General features: G+C 41.8%; 3 protein-coding genes across 3 annotated transcripts in view; 2 read left to right on the forward strand and 1 right to left on the reverse strand.

Annotated features, from left to right (window-relative positions):
- The window catches only part of kcnb2b (potassium voltage-gated channel subfamily B member 2b), a gene marked incomplete at both ends in the record, with an annotated part of 85,197 nt that extends 75,290 nt beyond the window's left edge, over positions 1 to 9,907 (forward strand). Inside the window, one exon of the mRNA XM_083901844.1 lies at positions 7,943 to 9,907. Within this exon, the coding sequence (XP_083757970.1) occupies positions 7,943 to 9,907 (1,965 nt within the window). The remainder of the gene's footprint in view (positions 1 to 7,942) is intronic.
- Positions 9,908 to 14,873: 4,966 nt separating this feature from the next.
- terf1 (telomeric repeat binding factor (NIMA-interacting) 1) lies at positions 14,874 to 19,006 on the forward strand (the record flags this gene model as incomplete). Its single annotated transcript, XM_083901541.1, has 9 exons — positions 14,874 to 15,057; positions 15,259 to 15,354; positions 15,861 to 15,988; positions 16,252 to 16,338; positions 16,454 to 16,603; positions 17,765 to 17,922; positions 18,452 to 18,546; positions 18,642 to 18,712; positions 18,818 to 19,006. 9 exons carry the CDS (start codon positions 14,874 to 14,876, stop codon positions 18,977 to 18,979), a joined length of 1,131 nt encoding a protein of 376 aa, XP_083757667.1. The 3' UTR covers positions 18,980 to 19,006.
- Positions 19,007 to 19,589: 583 nt separating this feature from the next.
- Positions 19,590 to 22,306, reverse strand: sbspon (somatomedin B and thrombospondin type 1 domain containing; the record flags this gene model as incomplete). The annotated part of the gene is made up of 5 exons (XM_083901742.1): positions 19,590 to 19,786; positions 20,008 to 20,184; positions 20,759 to 20,837; positions 20,974 to 21,168; positions 22,081 to 22,306. The coding sequence occupies 5 exons, from the start codon at positions 22,304 to 22,306 to the stop codon at positions 19,669 to 19,671; spliced, it is 795 nt and encodes a 264-aa protein (XP_083757868.1). The 3' UTR covers positions 19,590 to 19,668.
- Positions 22,307 to 23,857: the final 1,551 nt, after the last annotated feature.

Consider the following 23,857-nt stretch of genomic DNA (forward strand, 5'->3'; position numbering starts at 1 on the left):
CTGCAGAGAATGGACTCTGTAGCATCAGTGGAGAGACATTTGTCAATAAGTGTTTGTTTTTTTATTGATTCATGCCGTCCTCCTCACTTTTATCTCTTGCAGTGTCATGTCAAAAAACAACTCTACCACTCAGCCAGCCAAAGGTAGAGCGTCTGTGACTCGAAAGTGAATCAGAATTTTATTTATTACGACTCCTGTTGTAAGCCTGTCTGCCCATTCAACCACTTTCTGTGCAGCTGAGTGAGGCTAAGGCTAAAAACCCTGACAATCACCGCTGATGCACGTCTCTGACAAAGATAAAGTAGGAATGACATCTGCGTGCCTTCTGGATGTCACCACACAAATAGCAAGAAAAATGAAGTAGTATCCTGAGTTTTTTCTTACACTGACCCTGGACTTTTGACTGAAATAATTCCCCAGTGATTCTCCTGACAAAGACAGTGCAGCACAGAGGGACATATTATATTATATTATATAGTCTCACCGTCTGATGACAGCGCAGTGTACGGCGATGCTGCGTTGGGCCAAAGACAAATGGGTTACATCCACTGCAATTATTGACTGCACCGAGAGTTGTCAAATATCTGAAGAGCTCAGTAGTTTTTCTTGAAATAATACGATCATATCATCATTATTGTGCACTAAACTCCCGAAAAGGAGTAGCCAGTGATCATTAACCAGATGAACACTGCAGTGATTCTTTATCTGATTTTGTTGCAAACGGTGTTGGGAACATTTTTTAATTAGAATACATGCTGTGTCAGGGACAAGATTCAGCTGAATCAGTGTTGTCGAGTTTTTGTCGGACTAATTTATCCTGTACACAGACTAATGGGTTTAGAATTGTGTCATAATTCCTCTAAACTTCTTTGAACCTTGGAGGAACTTTGGGACAAAAATGTTGGACAGCCAACAAATACCTCAATCACTGCGAATGTTTGGAAACTGCCCATAGAAAAGGCACTCAACCATAGATTCTTGACAGCGCGGGAGGGAAGAAGTCTCTCCTGTCTTGATTAATGTTGACTCTCTCCAAGGGTGTACATATTCAATCATACTATTGAAGCCTTATAAATCTCTCTCAACGTGGGTTGGGTTCTTTCTTTGGCTTCTTAATAATGCCATATTTGCTCAGTGTCATTATATAAACTGCTGCTAATGACAAATCTTGTCATTTGGGTCAAGCCATTTCCTGGATAATGGATGTCAAATCCTCTACAGTCCTTCAAAGATCACATAAATGATTGTTTGTACCCACGACGATGAATTGTCTCTGCACAAAAATGCTCAGTCTCAGAGAAAGTTCAGAGAATTGATTGTTCAACAGAGCACAGAAACTAGCAAAATAATCCAAAGCAGTAGACAAGTCTCAAAATCAAAGGGGCTAAAGGGTCAGGAAAACAAACATGCTGGAATGCTACACTTGGAAAAAACAATCTGGTAGAAGACAAAGCAGAAAAGGGGGAGTATATATGGATGTCACATGACTCAGTTTGCTCATACCACCATGTTGGCACACAAAGCTTCTGAAAAATGGCCGGCATATATCACACAACCTGACAGACTGAATTTATCTATGAAAACAGCCGGATCAGACATTATTCCAGATAATCCTGCAGCATTACGAGACCACACACTGATCAACTTTTCCCACATTCTACTTGATTGAACACAGACACATTGCAATTAAGAAACACTTATAATACCCCTTAAATTTCCCATTTTTCAGTACCTGATATGAAGTGGTCACTCTTCAAGCGTCGTCTCTGGACCCCCATCACTTCTTACGCTCCACCTCCTTGGTATCTGTGGTTATCTGGTAAAATGTCCTTCCATGAGCCTGTCCCCGACTGTTTCCGCATCCTGGCACACAACAGCTATCCACCATCTTCATTTCGCTCTTCATCTTCATTTGAAAACCACATTGCCTGGGGTACATGCTGTCAGTTATACATGTCTGTAGATGTGAACACAGTGCCACTTTCTGCCCAAACGGCTTTGTTGAGTGTTTCCTGATAGTATTGTGTGACGTCAGCAACTGAAGCTCCATCCACACACTAGGAAAGGAGAGACAACCAGACACAGGTGATTCACATTAAGGCAGGGCAAGTAATCACATGTGCAGGAGGAAGAAAAAAAAAAAACAGGAAGTGGTGAAGAGACCTGACATGAGACAAGAGGTGGCAAAAGGAAGTGTCAAAATAAAATAGGAAATGATCAGATGAAATAATTAAAAAAAAAAATATATATAGCAAAAATAGAGACTTAAGAACAAGAGATATGTGCACTTACAACACATTCCATTATACAGTTCTCGCACTGCTCGGCTCTACTTGTTTTTTTTAGCTTTTCCATTTTTTTGGTACCTGCTCTGGAGAGGTAAAAAGATTAAAAAGGACTTGACAAAATCCTGAAAACATATGTTCATCGCCAACATGTAGCGAGATAAATGTCTAAAATCTCAAGAAATCTGGTGTATTTAGTGACAGCACTGCAGAATCTGAACCCGTTCAGCGACTGTGCAGGAAGTTCTGAACGATTTGGTGAACAAATCTATTTAATTGACTGATTCGAGTGATTCAGTTCACCGAAAAGTACTGCTGTGCTTGTCAATAGTTTGTGTGTTTGTGTCGGCCCCGCCCACACGGAGGAGGAACGATGAAGTAATGGAAAAACAACGTGACTGATACCGAACTGAGTCGCGTAGAGCCAAGTGGTGCGACAACTGTACAATTGCAAGCTGCCATTTGATAGGTCAACACACCGAAAAGATCAGGTCCAGATAATTAAATCCCAAAAGTCCTGGGATTAATCCACACTATCAGCTATAATCTCTTGGACTGACTCCAAGGCAAAAACTGAGGAGTTTGCTCAAATGGTCCTATACACAAATTGATGACACACGTGGAAGTGGGTGAACGTCAGTGGGGACCTCTGAGGTGGATCACGGTGTCCATAATGTGATGTGCACACAATCGATAACCTCCCCCTGAGTGGGTAGATGGACCACTGGTGTAGCGCACATCATTTTTGTCTTCTCTCCCTCAAAGAAAGTAATGATGTGGATGGGGGGGGCAGAGGAGGTGATGCGAGGAAGTGGGGGTGTCGCTGTGCTTCCCGCAGGGCTGGCACTGATGACAGGACATTTAGACAGGACTTAGTGCCTCTGGTGACTGCTCCACGCGGGAACTAAAGAAAAAGGGAAAGGCTCGTCTCACATTTTCGAGAGCGGTGGTTTCGATGACAAGTGGCTGAAAATGGAAGACGAGAAAGACTCGATAGATCTCTTAACTCAGAGGCTGCGGATTCACACTTCACACTTACTGCTCAGAGGCTCTAATATTCCCCTTAAAAGAGCGTTGAGTGTGGGCTTGTGGCTAAAGCACCCTCACATCTATGATACATGAGAGATATTTATCCCAACTGCTAAACTTAAAGCTTCACTGGCTTCATCTTTCCGAGGCTGTCTCTCGTGGAATGAAGCCAGCTGGTTTATGTGAGGACATTTGTCAAGCATTTTTTTTTTTTTTTCATAATGTGTACAGGAGTAAATAATGTTGATGTTGTTGTTGTTAAACTAAGAATAGTACACCAAATGTCACTGCATCATAGTCACAATCTCCTAAATAATAAACTAAAAGCATTTACATCATTAAACAGATGCTCAGAAACATGAAACTGAATGGATATATGATGGAGCAGATTATCTCTCTCTATCTCACCAAGTCTTTGCCTGATTTGGTCGACTAGTTTATATTATTAATACAGTAAGCACAGCAGAGAGCTTTTAAGAGAAGTTTAAAGACATCATGTAAAGATATTTTTAAGTTCACACTTCCTTTCTACTAATTTTGGACACAGCACAATAGTCTAAAGCAGCTCTGCCGTTCAGTCACACACTAAACCTTTGCAGTGGTAGAGTTCGTACAAGGACACTAAAAGAGTCAGAATTGCCACAGACAGGTACGTCAGGTCACCCTCTTGAAGCCAATCAGGTCTCGTGACTGTCCTGACCGTGACCTGACCATGTCACCGTGAGGTCAGATCTTCACCAGAAAAGCAGCAGGGAGAGGAGAACAGGTTTCATTCTCCACTTTATTTGTTAAATACATTTTTGTTCGGAAAAGTGGAAGTGTAATTTAGCAGTTTATCTTTTAGAAATAGATATCTATCTATCTATCTATCTATCTATCTATCTATCTATCTATCTATCTATCTATCTATCTATCTATCTATCTATCTATCTAATTGGGCATTTAATCGAGCAGTTTCCTTTCCACGGAAAGACAAAACGCAATCATTTATATGCCAAATAAATTCAGGTAAAATCTTGCTCTCTAGTTAATGCGGGGAGTTTGGTCTGAAAACAGCATTGATTAGTTGAGTAAACTCATCAGGATTCTAGTAGCATTTCTATCACCTCATTCTCACTCTTTGAACTCCTGTTTGTAAAAAAAAAAAGTTCAACACATCAGGAAGTGTTTATTTCACTTAAAAGTGCAGTATGTAATAAATCTAAAGCAACAGGCCATAAAATCCTCCTAATATGTCACAGAGACTCAGGAATAATGTTCATATAACAAACTGAACTCACCAACAACAACAGTACAGCCAAAATATTTGCATTAAAAAATATATTTTGCAGACTGCAAATCATGGTAAAGTTTTGAAATCATGTTTTGGCAAGTGGCGCCACCTACCGCCGTCTACCAAGCATTGCAGTCAGAAGAGCCTCAGGTGCCGAGCAACAGTTACGACAGAAAACGAAACCTAAAAGAATTTGAATGTAGTATCCGTTTTTGGCCACATTCTTACATATGGCACCTTTAAATATGTCATTATTCTTTTACTTTCTCTTTTCGATATCATTTGCCAAGTCCGTTACAGGTCGACTGCTGTGGCGACACTTTCATCCGTTTGTTAATCCACCTCCTGTGACATTTGATGCTATTCTTAATGCACCGCCAAACATGCAAATCAGGGGGCAGAGAGGACTAAGTTTGAGTAATTGATCTTTTTAACTACTCCCACTCAATTACAGCAGGTTAATGCAAGCCACCACAGGATTGCTCATCCTCACACTCAAATGCCATTTGCTGGTGTCCGTGAGCAAAGGTGTGTGTGTGTGTGTGTTTGTATACGTGCCTACACGTCCATTCAATCAGCTGTTCATTGTTGAGTTTTAAAAGGGTTCTTTTGCGCCAAAGTGTGGATCAGTGGAAGATTAACTGTCTCCTCTGAGGCAGCTAATGTGATTCTATATAAAGAGCAGTTGACCTCTAAGAATCAATTGTTAACATTTGCACCTGTATGTGTTTCCGAGTATCCTCCTAAATGTTGTCATGTCGCTGTTGTCCGGGCAGCTAGTGGCATAGCGGAAAGGGAACTTGGCTTGTAACCCGAATGGTTGCAGGCTGGAGTCCTGGAAGGTCAAGGGTTACGTCCAGTGTACTCCTTTGGGATTGTCGCATCAGGAAGGGCATCTGGCGTAAAATCTCTGCCAAATCCAATATGCGGATCACTATGTTTCACTTAAAGAAGTTGAAATGACCGTGTCAATTGAGGTGACTCATCCTGAGCTGAGCCCCCGTGAATCACTTTGGGCCTGGCCTGACCCATCAGGGTACATGCGCCACTGTACCACTAAGCAGAATCGTTATCCTCTGATCTACTCTTCTTTTGAGCTGACCCGGTGCCAAGATGGTCAGCAACACAGGACACATGTTTCTCTGACCGAGTGACTTGGCACCACGGGCGAGAGTGAGCTTCTCCAAAAGGGTTGAAGGGTATGGAATCAGCCGGCACACTGACTGCGTGACTCGACGGTGTTTCAGCTGAGAGCCAGGCATGAGCAGGTTTTCTCACTTAGCTGCGCATAGGTTTAACCTAAACAGCAGCAGCATTCATTTAGTAATAACACTTAATCTACTGGGTCAAGACACCCCCCCTCTCCTTGTCTCTGTTTTAGAGCTGAGTAATTAATCATCTTCAAATCATCAAATCAGTCTATGTTTGTATGAAACAATTCATTTCTTTAAGGTCTCATCCCTGCAAATAGAATCGATTGATATTTAATGTACCATCAGTAAATGTTGAAGTACATCCTGACAAAAAAAAAAAATCATACCAGCAATCAAATCGCAATTGCATATTTATCCAAATTTGTCAGTTCTAATCTGTTTTACTCTCTGCTCCCTGTTTTTTTCTATAACAAAACAAAGTAGTTACTTCCTAAAAAAATATTTTTCTATATTGTATTAAAGGTGACATATGTAAGAATGTGGCCAAAAACATTTACTACGTTCAAATTCAAAATACTGAGGTCTTTTAGGTTTCGTTTTCTGACGTAACTGGCAACCCATGGTTGCTCGGCCGCTGAGACTCTACTGACTGCAATGATTGGTAGACGGCAGTAGGTGGCGCCACATGCCAAAACATGAGTTCAAAACATAAACATTTGCAGACTGCAAAATATTTTTTTTATGCAAATATTTTGTCTGTACTGGTGAGTTCAGTTTGTTATATGAACATTATTCCTGAGTCTCTGTGACGTATTAGGAGGATTTTATGGACAGTTGCTTTAGATTTATTACATAATGCACCTTTAAAGCAAACATTTTTGATTTTCATTTCACAGTGTATCAGTGCTCTGCGCACTGCAAAATCCCATGTTACTGAAATGTGATGCTTTCTAAATTATCAAAGTCACATGGGAGATGCAGCCGAGTGTCCCATGACTGCGTTGTGAATGGAAATGTGTGCACGATAACCAGCGCGTTCTGCAACGTCAATGTGATCTGTGATTAGCATTCAGAGCGTCTTGTTTTCTAATCTCGACTGAAACTCGTCTGTCGTCGCTCATTAGACTTTAATGTATTTTCTATCGCCCGGGACATTGATGACTTCACACAAAAGGAGGCAGATTGTTTTCCCTGTGCTGTGCTGTGCTGTGCTGTATGTAATGTGACTGTTGAGTACTGCGAGAGTCCAGAACACAGACTTTTCACCTGAGTGAGTTGAGTCAAGCTGTGGGAAAAATGACAAACTAATCCCAGCAGCATTGTAAGGAGTTATTTCTGAGGGGGGGGGGGGTTGATTTAATATAGTGTTATAATAAGAAAGGAAAGGGGACCAATGAGGCACAATGGGACTTTTCTAACATAAACTTTATCCTGCACCATGTATTTCTCACTCAAACACCCGTTTTTTAGCAACGTCAGAGCATTTAAGGACAGATTTAATCTACTGAGGTCAATAAATGGTAGAGAGCTGAAACGAAGCCTCATGCTGTGCTTTCATGGGATTATGTTCTTACTCTCTTTCTCTGAGCAGGGGCCATAAGAAACTATATCTGGAGTAACACTAAACTTTTCAAAAACATTTGTGCATGTACTTTTTGTACTGAAAGCAAAACATTGTATTTTAAGCCAGTGTGAGGGAGTTTTCAAACTGTTGCCAACAGGTGGAGCTAAAATCCCAGTTTTCCCATTGTAGAGATGTTATACTAACACAGTCCTCTCTACAGTGTTTCCAAAATAGTTACACTACACTAGTTATACACTTGCTAAAGTTGGCCATGTTGCATTACCCTTACTTTTAGTGTTCTATAATACTTGATTTATATTCCTAATTATGTATAAGAACTACTTATTTTCCTTCAAGAGCCCACTCCTGATACATTTGAGGCATTATACTCTTCACCTCTCAGCATTTATTTATTTTGCACTCAGTCACCTGACCTGATAAATCACATTGTGCCACAATATGTAGAGAAAAAAAGATATACCTTTACTACTAATTCATTCAGAATGTGCTGTTTATCTTTAGTCAGTAGTTTATGGCTCATGCATTTCGGGCCAGAATTAAAAGTCTGAATATTTATCATCTTTGCCAAAATATTATCTCATATTCTGACACGTTCCTTTCTGTGTTCTCTCGGCAGATTCTAGCCATCATCTCAATCCTCTTCATCGTCCTCTCCACGATTGCCCTGTCTCTCAACACCTTACCAGATCTCCAGGTCACAGATGAGTTCGGCCAGGCCAACGACAACCCCCAGCTGGCCCACGTGGAGGCCGTGTGTATTGCCTGGTTCACCATGGAGTACCTCCTGCGCCTACTGTCCTCGCCGAACAAGTGGAAGTTCTTCAAAGGCCCGCTGAATGTCATTGACTTGCTGGCCATCCTGCCCTACTATGTCACCATCTTCCTAACAGAATCCAATAAGAGCGTGCTACAGTTTCAAAATGTGCGCCGCGTGGTGCAGATATTCAGGATCATGAGAATATTGAGGATCCTGAAGTTAGCTCGGCACTCCACGGGGCTCCAGTCTCTAGGGTTTACGCTGCGAAGGAGCTACAATGAGCTGGGGCTGCTTATTCTCTTTCTTGCCATGGGCATCATGATATTTTCCAGCTTGGTGTTCTTTGCTGAGAAAGATGAGGACGCTACCAAGTTCACCAGCATCCCTGCTTCATTCTGGTGGGCAACCATTACTATGACCACAGTGGGCTATGGGGATATTTACCCACAGACTTTGCCTGGAAAGATTGTGGGTGGGCTCTGCTGCATTGCAGGAGTGCTGGTAATTGCTCTACCCATCCCGATTATTGTCAACAACTTCTCCGAGTTCTATAAAGAGCAGAAGAGACAGGAGAAGGCCATCAAGAGGAGGGAGGCACTGGAGAGAGCCAAGAGGAACGGCAGCATTGTTTCAATGAACCTGAAAGACGCCTTTGCCCGCAGTATGGAACTGATGGATGTGGTGGTAGAGAAAGGAAACGACAAAACCTCCCTTGACAACCACCTGTCACCAAACCGTTGGGTCGGCTCAACCAGGCACGCCTCCTCCGAAACCAACCTCAAGTCCCCTGATAAAAGAAACACAGACTTTCTGCTGCAAAGCTCCCCTCATCGTATAACCATCACAACCGCTGGAAGCCCACACCGTACAAGCAGGACCCCGCAGCACCTTAATGTCCAGAAACTGGAGGAGATGTACAACCAGATGACCAAGTCGCAGTCCTTCACTAACCTCAACACTACAAGCTCCATGAGCACCCTAAGCACAACCATGACTGCGCCTGTCTCACCGAAGAAATCTCACAGCCCTGAATTTACTTTAAAGGAGGAGGTGGAGCTGGAGATGAAGGAGGTTCAGCCGTCCTCAACGCATAAGCTTGCCAGTCCCTCCGCCGGTCTTAAAAAACAAGGCCTCAACTCAGGTGAGGAAGTTGCTGGGCCATGTCGACTCAGACACCCCAAGGCACCACCATTTTATGATCTTAGCCATACAGAGGACAATGATTACTTGAGCTCTCCCCTCTATGAATCTGTCAACCCAGGTGATGAGTCAGAGCTCCATATAGATGAAGGGGAGAGCTTCAACAGCGCTGTGGAGAACATCCAGAGCTCTCCAAGAGGGAATAATCCTCTTAAGATAAAGGGGTTGAAGGTAAACTTCACCAAAACCTCTCCTGAAGGCCCACTAACACCACCCAGCACTACCTCTCCCGGAGACATTAGCTCCAGCATCCTGGAGGAGTCGCCGGAGGGAGAGACGTCTCCACTCATCGCCAGTTCAGATGAGCTACTCCCCATCTCAAAAGAGGAAACCTGCCCCTTGTCCCCGAAGAGGCTGATGGTTGACACACCACCCGGCGATGAAGATCAATCTGCAGAGGACGAGGAGAAGCACCTGATGGAGATGGCAGGGGCTGCAGTCGCGCCCATGTCACCGAAGACAGCAGCACAAAATTGCACCCAGGGCGTCGTTGGGGCAGGGGAGGAGGTCAAGGCTGACAGCAACCAAAGTGGACACAAAGCAGAGAACCACATGTTTACATCTGATATCCACCTGATACCCGGAGACGGCAGCCTTTCTCCAACCTGTGAAACCAGCATGTGACTGTAAAGGGGGAAGCCTATTAGGAACAAGAGACCCACCACAACCTCGGCCCGGCGTGTACGACAGCAGCAAGACGAGACAACAGTGCAGTTGTAGAGAAAGATATTTTTGCATGGCATGACAAGTCCCTTTTACTTGTATTGTTGTGTATTGCTGAAAAAGGAAACTGCTGTATTTTGCGCAGATGCAAGAATGACTTTGTGGGCTCGAAAAGAAAAAAAAAAGGAGCGAATTCCTCAACTGATGCGGACAATTTGGTCGTCCCAATGTACATACTGACAATGTCCTTTTTTTTCTAGCAAAAGAAGGGAAATGCACAGAAGGACTTATCTGTAAAAAGCATGCATTTAAATAAGACAAGATATTTTACGGTGCTTGGTTGGCTGAAAGCGCTCCACTGTAAATATTAGGACATCTAAGGCAATGACAATGCACAGGATGGTGTAGGGAAAATGTTACTGATGGTACAAATATTTGTTCTGTGAAAAGAGAGAGGGAGGGAGGACAGGGGAGCCCTCAGTGTGGCGTTGCATCGTAGCGACCTATAAGAAAAAAAACATATCATTACCTTTTGTGGAAATGCAAATTGTTCCCATGACAACCCTGTAATGTTATTTTCTTTCTTTCGTGTGAAAAAAACAAAAAAAAACAAAACAAAAAACGGTGTATGAAAAATGTAACTGTTGGCATTATTGCTTTGGTTTTCTTAACGACTCGATGACTTGTTGAACTTTCAGTTTGAGCATCCAATAATATTAAGTCTTTGAATTAATGGACGTGGGCAAAGAAGGACAAAAACACCTTGTTTCCTCTCAACGCATACACACCTGTAGTTGCCAAATAATGTTATCTATGTAACCAGTGAAGACGGGAGGTATCAGATAGTACCATTATTTAAAACTATTTGTGATGTGGTTTCGGAGGTCGAACCTTTTGATTCCATCTGGCGGAACAGAAATGAAGACGTATTTACTCACGCAGACATCTGATATATACATCCAAGTATTTTAAGGATTAAATTATGAAATACGTAGCTCTAGATTGGTTGTAGAAAAAGTCTAAAGTAGGTAGGTGAGACTTCTTAAAACAGAGTTAACACAATTTATCAACTCAGCACAGTTAAACTTGGTCATTAATACACATATAAAGTAAATGCTTTACACCATAATTATCTCTTTTGGCAACTTACAAAACGGATAGACTACCACAACAAGACAACAATATTCCTTGTGATGTCAATGGACCAAATCAAGCACACTGACAGGCTTTCATCTATCTCAGCTGCATCATGACATATACAGTAATAACATATATTATAAAAGCAGTTTTTTCTTCGTTTACCTGCATTGCGTTTCATTGTCCTATATCCTCGGCGCCCTGATGTCGTTTTTTTTGGACATTTTGTTCCATACTACTGCAATTTTAATCCGATCCTGCTGACTGAAGTTGAAGGCATTTTTTTTTCTTCTTTGTATACCCGTTTAGTGTCTTGGGTTGTAATTTATTGTGAACAAAACTATTTTCAGTCAAACTCGAACCCAAAGAGTTTTGTTGTTGTTGTTGTTGTTGTTGTTCTCGCTGTTGTTGTTGTTGTTTATGCTCATCTTTTGTCTTGCTTTTGTTTTACACTGACTGAAAATGATTTATTGTATGTTGCCTTTGACTCCACTTTTATTGCTGGAATTGTTTTCTTTCTTTTTTTTTTTGTTTGATTTCTTGTTTTCGCATGACACTTTGCTGAGTAGTTTGTTTGTGAAAGCCACACAAACCTGAAAGGTACTGACAGGAAGTACATGGGAGAATTATTTATTATGTTTCTTTCATATTTCTTCTTATTCTTATCGTCATATTATTATTATTATTATTATTTTGTTGTTCTCACAGAGAGGTGTGGAATGTGCAATACCGCATACTGCAATCTATGCAGGCCAAGAATTGTGGCACTTTATTTTCTGTCTATGGGAATTTGTAAGTGTACAGGCAGAAATTACTTGTATTTTTCAAATGTTATATCTTTAATACAAGGCAAAACAGTATGACAACCACCAGAATCTCACACAAAAAAAAACACAAATGAAAATTGGATCTGTTACTTTTTTTCATACATGGCTGGCATCACGCTGTCACGCACCTTAATGCCACGTATCAATGGACCTCAAATTTGATTATTTGTCCGGAGAAGGATCCAAATTGACCACTTTAGGCCTTTTATACTGCTGTTGGATTTACACTTATATCTGACACATTGTCTGTGATGAAGATAATCTAACTTCAATTGCCACACACAAAGGATTTTATGTTTTTTGTGACTTAAACGTGGAGAATGATTCTATTTTTTCTAAACCAAAATGGAGCACGACCACAATTTCCTGCCATATGGTGGTTGAAATGATGCGTGCCTTTTCATAACGCCGCTGTTTATGAGAAGGTAGCAAGTCATTTTGCTTTGTTCATATAGCACTGTACAGAAAATTCTAATTTTATAGGAGAAATCAGGTCTTTATGTAATAGATACAAGTAATGTTATTGAGTTCTCAGGTTTTCTATAACTCTCTGATGTTCCGATTGGATAGATTCTTTGTTTTTAATTTAACAGCTTATGTCAACTAGTAACTTCTGTACTTTTTTTTTTTTTTTTTTGAAAGGTGATGTTGTCAAATTCATATTGATGTCTTGGCTTCCCAGAGAGAGAGGAGCGGCAATATTTCTCCCTCCTCCTGGGAAATCCGTGCTCCACATTCAGTATCCACGGCCATCAGTTCTCAGTGAGGCAAGAGAAGGAGCATGAGCAGAGGGAACAAACACTGGGACTGTTTAAGAGAGCTGAGAAATAGACAGAAAGAGAGTGATGGATCTAACTCCCCCAGACAGGCAGTCAGAGATCCCTACTGTCACTCAACTCATCCATCTGATTATTTCCCATGCTGACACAACATTGTGCTCCAGTCGCTCCACTTTAAGAACCTCTAACCCCATAGCATGGCCTCAGGCTCAGTGATCAGAGGGTGGAGGGGAACAAAAACGCTGTGAGAAGACAGATACTCCCAAAACGATCACATCACATCTCTTATGGTCCACATTTCCCCTCTGTCTGTCTGTGTGTGTGTGTGTGTGTGTGTGTGTGTGTGTGTGTGTGTGTGTGTGTGTGTGTGTGTGTGTGTGTGTGTGTGTGTGTGCCGTACTGTTTGCCCAGACCAACATCATCTTGTTATCAGAGAATCATGTGAGAGCTCACCGAGTTGTCTTTGTGAAAATGATTGATCCCTCGTTGGAGAAATCTTGTGTGCTCTCTAAAGCATAATGATGTGGTGTCAGTACTTTTTTTTTTATTTCCTCCGTCACCCATTGTTTGTAGTTTTCATGTCTCCATGTTATCCCTGAGTAATCATTCATTTTGACAGGTAGGGGCGAGAGAAACAAGGGATTCTGATTGATCAGCTGTATCCCCCCCCCCCCCCCCCATCCCGCGCCGGATGACGTTAGTGTGTGGATACTGAAATTAACTGTATGAGCTGACAGCATACAGATCGTGCTCTGTCTTACTCTCTCACAGCGGCATTATCACACGTGATACTGTGCAGTGTGGAAAAAAAAAGAAGTTGTGTCATTATTTTCTGCGAGAGAATGGGTATTGTCCGTGTCACTCATGCGTGCTTATAAAAAATAAAAAACCTTGCTCCCTGAAATGCATAAAGCTATATTCTTTTCTCTTATGTCTCTTATGTGTATTCTGCCTCTTGCGTTTTTTGTTTTGTTTGTTCGTTGATTTGTTTTCTCTCTGTTCTGCTTTGGAGAACATTATCATTAGACACACTCTTGAGCTACAGACTGTTTCTGTACAAAGCAACATCTTTGTATGCATGTAGTTGTCCGAACAATTATGTGAACCACAGAACACTTTGTCATGGTACATTTATGTCAACATTTCTGTAGAGCATTGTTCCCCATTACATCTATTAGCATATGCAGAATAAGAAATAAATGTGTATATAACTCCTGCATGTGTATGTTTTTGTATTGTGTTCTCTGATCTGCTGATGTTGTTTGGCCAGTGACACTTTTCATGCACATTAGGGATCATTACATAGAATATGACCTTATACACAGCATTAATTAAACATGATATTGCATTTGCTGCATGAAAGCATGAAAGATTTTTTTGTTTTTTTTCATGTCTAAAAGTACACACAACTCAGCAATCTGACAGAACTGGCTGATAAATGATTTATCGGTGGAGGGGAAATGTACTCCATTCCATTAGATGCAATTAATGGACTTCCACTTTTCTGCTGCAAACTGCTGCCAAATAGTGATACTGAATATAAGCAGTTCTCCGCGACCTCAAACACAAAAGATCGGGCATGTAATGTCTTTGATATCGAAATACACTCTAAAAGAAAGCAAATAATGCATTATACTGGTCTACTGACCCGTTGTACCACATACTGAGAGTATTGCATCCATTAAAGAAGATTAGTGTTCCTGAATCTATTGCATTCAAGAAAAACTCAATCGATACAGCAATAACATGTCAAATATTTTTTTTTTTTTAGCATGGGGATTCTAAGCTAAAAATAAAAAAAAAGTCAGATCAAAGCCGTGGAACATGTCATTTCGATGTGTTTCAGCAATTTGCACATAAATAACTAGATCTAATTCAAAGGTAAAACAATGTTATCTTCTAAAACTACTGTGTTGTAATAGAGTGACATATCTTTCATCATAATTCAGGTTAATACAAGAAAAACACGACACTACACTGTGGTTATTGAGGTTCACTTGGTGTGGCGCTTATTTGAATGCGTTGCTACTCCTAACCGCCAGTCGGCGCTGCAGTGCGTACCGAAACACACAGCCTATCACAGAGCAACACCACAGGCCGTTAGAACAATACTCAAATCCCGCGGAAATCAAACTATTTCCACACACAAGAAGAAGACGAAGAAGAAGAACTGCAAACATAAACATGGAAGCTGAAAGTAACCATAAAAGCGACACAGAAGCTAATGATGCGGCACAAAGTGTCAGTTTTGAACATGTCAAAGCTGTAGCTACGGGATGGATGGTGGACTTCCTGTTCGTAAGTCTGTGTCGACACTTCAAGGAAGGAAAGTTCGACGATTTCAATGAGACGCTTACGGTTTTCGAGGGTAAGTTTTCCCCACTGCTAATGAATCGATAGCTAACATGAACGTCTGAAAGGGTAAATATTTAGAAAACAACGCCCACCAATCACTCTAAAAAACAACATGTCCCACGTTATTTGTCATGTTTTGCAACTCCAACCCGGAAATGCAGCATGCACTGAAAACAAAATAGCGTTAACTCACGTTTTGGTGGTGTTTTTTCAGCCACATCTCAGAGTTCATCTCCAACAGTAGACGAATACACAGAGAAGACAGTGATATGCGCCTTCATCGCCAGAGTCATACATGGAAAGCACTTGGGTACGTTGATAAAAACTGCAAAAATAAATGTTGTTTTTGTGTTGCTGTTAATGCACAACTTAACTAACCAGTGTCAGCCACGACACTGGTTATGTGTTAAAAGTGCATTTTGAATAAAAACCTAATATTACTTACTGTATTTTTTGGCAGTTGATACCTTGAAAATCCTGCTTTTGAACTATATTTGTTATCCTTCTATATTTTGTGTAATTAAAAATGGAGTACACATACACACATCTTCAACAGTCATCTATGGGCGACTAGACTTGCTTGAGTTGAGTTGAAACCAGGTACTTAACCTCTACAGGCATCATCCTCACAGGTTAAATATGTGTTTTTTCCCACCAGCTAGTCAGAACTAAGAAGTCTCTTGGATGAGATGGTTAAACGTCTTCAACTCAAGCGAGTCCAGTCGCCTATTGCCAACTACTGAAGAAGATTATAACCTGGGTGCCTGAGAATCTCTGCCAACACTTCTCTCACAGTCTACACTTGTCTGTCTCCAGATTCCCAGTTTGAGGAGGATGAATCGGTGATGCCTCTCATGTCTGCTGCCAAAATATGGTCGAAACTGGAGGCCACTGTGGCAGATGAGACTGTGTTTAAAAACATAAGCGTTCTTTTGTTTGTTCAGGTAAATCTAAAGCACATACGTGGTGTTATCATTTAAACGCCAGCGAGATCTGACCAGAGAATATCCAGACATTGTTGTTGATGATGATGATGATGTGACCTAGTGTTTTGAATGATTTGAATGTATTTCTAGTGTCAGCTCATCTGTAAAGTGATCATCGGTTGGTGAAATAAGCAGGGCTCATTGCCCAATGTTATGCATGGATGGCTTTGCTTGTTCTAATTTTCCAGTGTTTCAATCTTTTAATGTGCCATGTTCCCCAGTCTGTGGCTGTGTGCTTGGAGAACGGCCAAACATCTTCTGCTTTCTCAGCTCTCAAATGGTTCAACAACAGCTATGAGCTCCCTCAGGTCCGTTTGTTCACTATTGTCTCGTTTTTTTCTGCCCGACTCGACACTTAGACATGCAGTGGGCAACTTTGATTGATTTTTTTAATGGACAACAACTAATGTGTTTCTTCCACAGAATGTGAGCCTAAAGCTGGCGACAATAGTGTCACAGAGGGAAACTCATCACCCGTTTCTCAGGAGCTTCAGCTTTAACAAACTGCTGGAGACGGTCAAGTCTTTCTTGGATGCTTATCTTCAAAAGAACCCCTCTGACAACCTTCTAAAGGTACATTACCTGTCACAACCCGTGTCAAAGTTAAACTAGTCCTTCTACAGCCATGTGAATAACCAGCTTTACAACAGATGGAGGAAATTATTGATATTATGATGGGCTATGAGACAATGGGCACCAAGATATACTGTCAGGGTTAGTTATTTCTTTAGTTTCCTTCAGGCTTTGAGGTTGTTTTGCTTCTGTTAGTGGTCGGCTTTAATCTTTTAGGGGTGGTTTAATGTTTGTTTATGAGTTTTTTTAGGTTATATTTGCATGTCATTGTAGTATTTTAACGTGTGCTTTATGCTCATTATGCTTGTGTGTTTTAGTATGGATGTGTCTGAGGTACTGAATTGCATTCTTTATACGTTATTGAATAGGTCTTAAAACTCCTAACATTAACTTAGATTATAATTTACTTGAACACTGCAGAAACTCTCTCACTATCTAAATAATTTAATAGCATGTGAAGTATATATTTTGTTATTTGGCCTAAGAGGGGAAAATAACTTGAGTGCAAGACTTTGACCGAAGGGGATTTCATTTGTTGCTGTACTTCATGCTCGATGCAGAAATCACACCAGCATGTCATAAATTAATCAGAACTTACAACGTTTGGACGAGTGGGAACTAGATTCTGTGGGGTTTTTTGTCCTGTTCTGCTGTTTGTGGAGTGAGGATTATCCATATGGCTTCACTGAAAACACTGGACACATAAGGTGTCCAGTGTTTTCAGCTAACGGCAAAGATTAACAAATACATTTCAGCAGACGTTAAATTCTCTGGATCTTGGGTTTGGTTATGCTCTTGTTCTTCTGAGTAATGGTGCCCTGTGCGACTGAAGGTGCTGGTGCGACTTATCAGTCACAGATAATTCGCAGTTTGTCATCAAATTATTTGCAAGGGCAAACTGCTACGTACGGCAGCGACATCCTCGGGGGGCCTCGTCACATTCAGTTATTCATGAAAGTTGCGGAGGTGATTTACCTGTAGGCTCATGACCAAGGTTAGTCTTAGAAGGGTATTATAATGACAGGCGTCATTAGTTTTACTTGAACATTATAGCAATACTTGGTCCTGAAAGTTAATTGTTTTTTTGAAGACGATGATTAAAAAGTAATTTATAGAAATGTAATTTATGTTTGTCTGCATGTTTATGTCTCCATCTATCAGGAAGCCACAAAGATGGTCCTGTCGTCACAGAACTGTGAGGCTTTAGAGGACGCAGAGACGGAGGACGCAGAGACGGAGGACGCAGAGACGGGGGACGCAGAGACAGAGGACAACTCTTTCTCTGAAACGCCCTGCAAAATAAAAGTCGAGGATGTGAAGTAAGAAAAAGGTTTAATACCAGTTGTGTTTTGTGGCATTCATGCATTATCTGAGCCTGTATTCAACAACATACATGTACATTTATGTTCTACTAGGAAAAAGGAGGGAACTGTTTTGAGCTCAGTACAAATGGGTGTTGATGTGTCTTCTCTCAATAACAATATTGAAGCTTTTCCTTAATAGTTCCAGCACTACTCGGTACTCCTCTGTTAAATATTGACATTTTAGAAATTTCCCATGCTAAATGTTGGAGATTAAAGCATGTTTTAGGATTTTTAAGTGTTTTTTTTTTACTGATCTGTAGTTCGGCATTGTTCGGTTCGATTCTTTGACCACTCAGCAGACGTCACATTTTTTTGTGTTTCTGCTCAGCTTGCTTGAAATCATGCCAGAGCAGGTACCCAAAAAAGCCCCAGTACTATCCCCAATGGAAAAGCAATACAAGTTGTGCTGGAACTATATAATGGAAAAGGAACATTATGGATGATATTGGCATAACAAATAATGTCACATATTTTATTTCTACAGAACAAAACGTAAACTTATGTCAAAAATGACTGACTTATGGAAACCTGATTCGTGCAAGAAGCCATGCGTCTCTGTCAGAAGACTCTCCACGCATGGTATGTTTTATTTTGGTCTTATCTGGTGCAAAAATACTTGAAAATCCATGAAAATGCACAATAGCTAAAGCAAATGTCAATCCTCCCTTTGTCAGAGTTGTCTCAGATACTTTCACACAAGTCATTGAATACAACAGAGGTCCATAAGAAAAGAAAACCAAAGCAGGTAAGCTGAGCTGCATCGATCCTTTTCATACTTTGGCCAATTAATGAATCTCAAATCACTTATACATGCAAGCATTGCTCAAGTGTTACATTTTTGTTTCTTTAGAAATGGACATGGCAGCTGGACAAGTACCTCAAGAAGGGAGTGGATCGCCACGGTGCTGGAAAGTGGTCTCTCATTTTACAGGACTATGACTTTGAAGGACGCACGGGAACCATGCTGAAAGACCGATGGAGAGTTTTACTGAAGTCACATGCAGTGAGCTGAAGAGGGAGAGGAACCATCCCTATTCTTTACTTAGTCAACTTATTTTAATGTTTCAAAAACGGTATTTTATGTTATTGCCGTTATAATTTGCTATTTGCACTAAAAGGAATGCACCACTAGAGGGCACCCGAGACAGGGCAATAAATGTGGGTTTTTCTGTTGTATATAAGATTTACCTTGTAACTTGTTCATGAAGTTGGACGAACTGTGTTCCTTTAGTGTTCATTTGCGATTTCTGCCACAAGAAGACAAAGAAGTTAATGCAGATCATGTGCTGTGAGGTGCCTTCAGTGAAGGGCAACATTTCATGGAATCTTTTTCTTAATTTTTTTTTATTTTTATGAATTCAAGTTAAATAGATTTGACAGAAAAATAATGAATACAAACAGTGTTACAAATTAAAAAAATATATACAAAATCAACTTATTGGTGCTTCTTGTGTGCTGGAAAAAGTGATTGGTGATTTAAAGATGCTTTTGTATTGTGTGTGTGATATGTGTAGCTTATTTATTTATTTATTTACATTCCAGTATTTGTATTGCACCACCATCGAGTGTAAAGCATCTCAGTGAGACGCCTGCACTGTCTAAGCATCTGATCTGAACACGCTATTTTCCTGCTGAAGAGTGTCCGGGTGTGAACTCCACGCCAGAGCACTGTTCTGTGTCTTCCGAGCTGCTTTGTTTGGATCAGATGAAGACAAAGCTGTGTTGTGGTGGACAATCGCACTGCTGGGCTTTCTGCATCTTCTTCCACGTCCCACGACACTGAGGATTCCCCACCGCCTGCCAGTGGAGCAAAGCTCCTCTGCAACAACAGCCCACATGTAAGTGGAGTTTCACACATTCACATCTGTACTATGGCAAGGTGTGGACACTAATTTGCTGTCCTTCTTAGCAGCACATCATCTTATCCTGCTCTGGTTTGTCCAGATAAAACCTGCTACTGTTTCAGAGAAGCCTTTTTTTTGTAACATATCTTCAAAGTAAACACAGCTAAAAAACATGGAAAGCACCATATGTTCATACTTGTCTGATTCCTGACCGTCTCCTTGGCAGCTGCCACTATTGTTTCTCATGGCAGGCGGTTCACACGCCACACACACTTTAAAGCCCTCGGTTATGTAGCGCATCCAGTGTGTGTGGGGCCTGTTCTCGACAGTACAGTGGGGTGTCCTGGATTTCAGTGTGAATTCCACACAGAACCTTAGGGGAGTAGAGACGGTGTCAGTCAAGAGTGTCATTCTTTGCATGATTGGATCAGACAATCACGCTGGAGGACAAAGGCCTAATCTTTACAATAATATGTCAAAGTCGTCAGAAACTCCTAATTCCCTATCGTGAAATGTTTTTTCGGAGCAAAATGGAGATCTACAATAATGCCGCCTATACACTGAGGTGCTGATTTAATGCCTCACCCTCCATCAGCCAAACCTTTTGTGCTCGTGCTTTTCATGTGACTGTCCTCATTAAAGTATTTCATTTCAAAGGGATGTGGGCAGTCTCAGCGCTGCTCTATTGAGTAGTCTATGGACAGAGAGACAGGTGAGCAAACACCCACTGCATGGTCACTGATGCAGCTGGATTTTTTATTTTATTTTTTTAAAGGTGCCATTGTCTTTTTCTAACACATGGTTTTATGCAAAAATGGAATTATTCCATGGCAGCACTTGTGAACTTTTCAACTCTTCTGAAGGTATATGAATCTGAAGGTAAACCTAGAGGCAGGTGCAGTTTCTCAGTGAGGCTTTATGGGGAGGGAGTATGACATGAAACTTACCCAGGGTCCAGGGGGTTTCCATAGCTGTCATGTCTGGGCCTTCCTTTGCCAAACTCCTCGCTGGTAATGAATGCAGGACCTGGCAAGAAGAACGCATCCAGTCTTTCACTTAGTGCAAGTTGGACGAACAAGATGAAACAGAACAAAAAAATGCACCTTAAATAAAAATAATGAGGTGTATCTAAGGTGAATCCCGTGTGTTTGTGTTTGTGTACCTGAGTTGAGACCACAGTGGTTACCCTGGTGATCTCTGTACTCCCTGCAGCCGGCTTGTTGCTCCAGGCTGGGACACGGCTCTCCACTGTTACTGGGCCGCTGCTCGACATGACGGACGCGGACTCGCACCGAGGGCTGGCAGTGCTTTGCACAGCCGCTCCAGAAGCTCCAGTCGCTCACAGCACAGTCCTGAGCTGGATGTTACCACCCATACCGGGGAGGAGGGAGGTGGACAAGGTGACAACATTATTACAGGATATCCTCCGTGAAAGCAAACAATCAAAACCGATATAAAGGTCATAGATGTTGGTCATGCATATCTGAGGTGACTGTTTTCCAACAGTAAAAGAAAAAAAACCTGCAGGGCAACGTAGTTATAATGTCCCTGTGAAACAGTGTAACTGAGCTCAGCATCTATAAAATAACTTGGGATCAATGGAGCACTGAAGCATTGTAAAAAAAAGTGTGTTTTCCCGCTCTATTGAGCGTGATTTGAGTAAATGACTTGGTCAAGTATGCACAATTAGCAACTATCAGACTGTAACGCACATTAGTTTCACTCGGCGTGTTTGACTCGAACTGTAATTGCTGCAAACTGATTGACAGAATCGCATTCTTCAAATATTTGGACTTATTCCGTTATGTGGGCCAGCTCCACAGAAATGAGGTTAGAAACAAAGCTGCCTGGGGGTATCCTGTGAAATGATCATTGTTTCTGCGACGTGTACGGCAATCACAACACGAGTTAGAGGACAAAGGACGAAGAATAGACCACACATGAGAAACAATCGACCCAACAATCTCACGTGGATGGGGGAAAAAAATGCTGGCATGTATACTCCCCGTTAGCTCTCTGTCACATGGCGATAGTGATAATCTGTCCAGTATCAACCAGATAGTTGAAATATTCTTTCGTCTCCTGTCTTTTTCTTATCTTTGGTTTGATAAACAGAATCAGAGGAAACGTGTTTTTACCTAGAGTACAGGTTATCTCACACATCAGGTTATCTCACTCTAGTGTCATAAATGTAAGGTGTGTGCAGAAAGGAAAAAAAAAAGCACCTCCCTTCTTGTGATTCATTCACTCCTCTCCATTCATCCCTCACCTGGACACTCTGTGAAGTAGTCAAAGCAGCAGTCCTTGGTCCTGACGCAGCTCTCGTCACAGTAACACGTCCCAAACACGCGGTCCATCCTCCAGTCTTTGGTTAAACAGCTCAAGTCTCTGCCCCGACAGCATTTGCCCGAACAACCGCCAGACACCAGGAGGTTCTTTCCCAGCGTAGAAAGCATCAGCATCAGACAGGCAAACCCCACAGTGGATCCCATCATGAGTGGGTCAGGCCTCACGTTTGACCCCTGAAGTAAAACGTCTCGCAGTTATCCTATCCCACTATCGTCCTACTCTACTCCAGTGACGCTCATGACTGAGAGAGGGAGAGTTTGGAATAACCAGCCCAGCCCAGCTCAGTTCTGCTGTGCCACAGGAACCCTCCTGACCTGGAATTCCTGTGTGTGTGTGTCCAGCCCTTCAGTTTCCCTCCAGAAACAGGTTTGCAGGACAACCTACAGAACACAACACCCCATTCCAGCTCTGATCACAGTCCAGTGTCTCTCATGTCGTGTGTGTGTTCTCTCTCCCCTCGTTCCCAGCTGAGCACCTCCCTCCAGTCGATCACACACACAGGAAAAAGACAATGAGGACAAGGGAGGGGTAAAGCTGCCGAGTGTTTTCCTCTTGCTTCTCTCTCTCTCTCTCTCTCTCTCTTTCTCACCTGTACGATCCTCGTCTACCCTTTCTCTGTCTCGCCATGTCAGTGCAGAGTTACCGTGACCCTGGTGTCACTCTTGCCCAGCCGCTCTTGCCCACCTCAAAACCTCGAGTTCCAAAAGAAAGGCAGGAATGTGAGCAGTTGGCAGGTCTCCAGTCAATTGTGCCAGGGGCCCCGCAGAGTGTTGTAAAGCCACCCTCTGGTTCTCACCTCTATCCTCTTTCCTCTTTCAGGTCAGTGCTGTGTCTCTTCACACGTGGTTTATTCGCTGCCTTATTTTAAATAATAATTACTTTTTGTGATAGGTTTAAGGTGCCTTATGTAAGAATGTGGCCAAAAACGGTTACATTCAAGTTACCGAGGTCTTTTAGGTTTCATTTTTTGACGTAACTGGCGACCCGTGGTTGCTCGGCAGCTGAGACTCCGCTGACTGCAATGATCGGTAGACGGCGGTAGGTGGCGCCACATGCCAAAACATGATTTCAAAACATAAACATGATTTGCAGTCTGCAAAATATTTTGGCTGTACTGTTGTTGGTGTGTTCAGTTTGTTATATGAATATTATTCCTGAGTCTCTGTGACATATTAGGAGGATTTTATGGCCAGTTGCTTTAGATTTATTACATAATGCACCTTTAATAAATGGAAAGACATTTTGGAGAGCATGCTTTTTTTTGCCCTGCATGTTTTCAATGTTCCTCTGCTCCAACACACCCGATTCAAATAAATGGCTCATTATCAGGCTTCTGCAGTGCTTTTTTTTGATGAACTGACCATTTGAATCAGGTGTGTTGGAGCAAGGGAAACATTGAAAACATGGGTCTCGAGGACCAGGATTGAGAATCACTGCTCTAGTCTCTGCTTGCTGTCAGAATATCTGACCTGTGATGGGAGACTTTGGCCAATCACAGTGCAGCTCAGAGGGAGTAGGCGCTCCTATTGGCTGTTACTGAATACATACTTGACATCCCGCCGAATTTGAAGTTGAGCGGTCATCATGAAAATTGGAAGAAGTTTGAAGAGAGCGATGGAGGTTCCTGGAGTCATGTGGTGCACAAAAAGTCCTGCCAATGCTAATGTTTACATCAAAGTTTCCAGGAAGTGATGAAT

Source organism: Microchirus variegatus (genome assembly GCF_963457635.1).
Source record: "Microchirus variegatus genome assembly, chromosome: 15".
NCBI lineage: Eukaryota > Metazoa > Chordata > Actinopteri > Pleuronectiformes > Soleidae > Microchirus > Microchirus variegatus.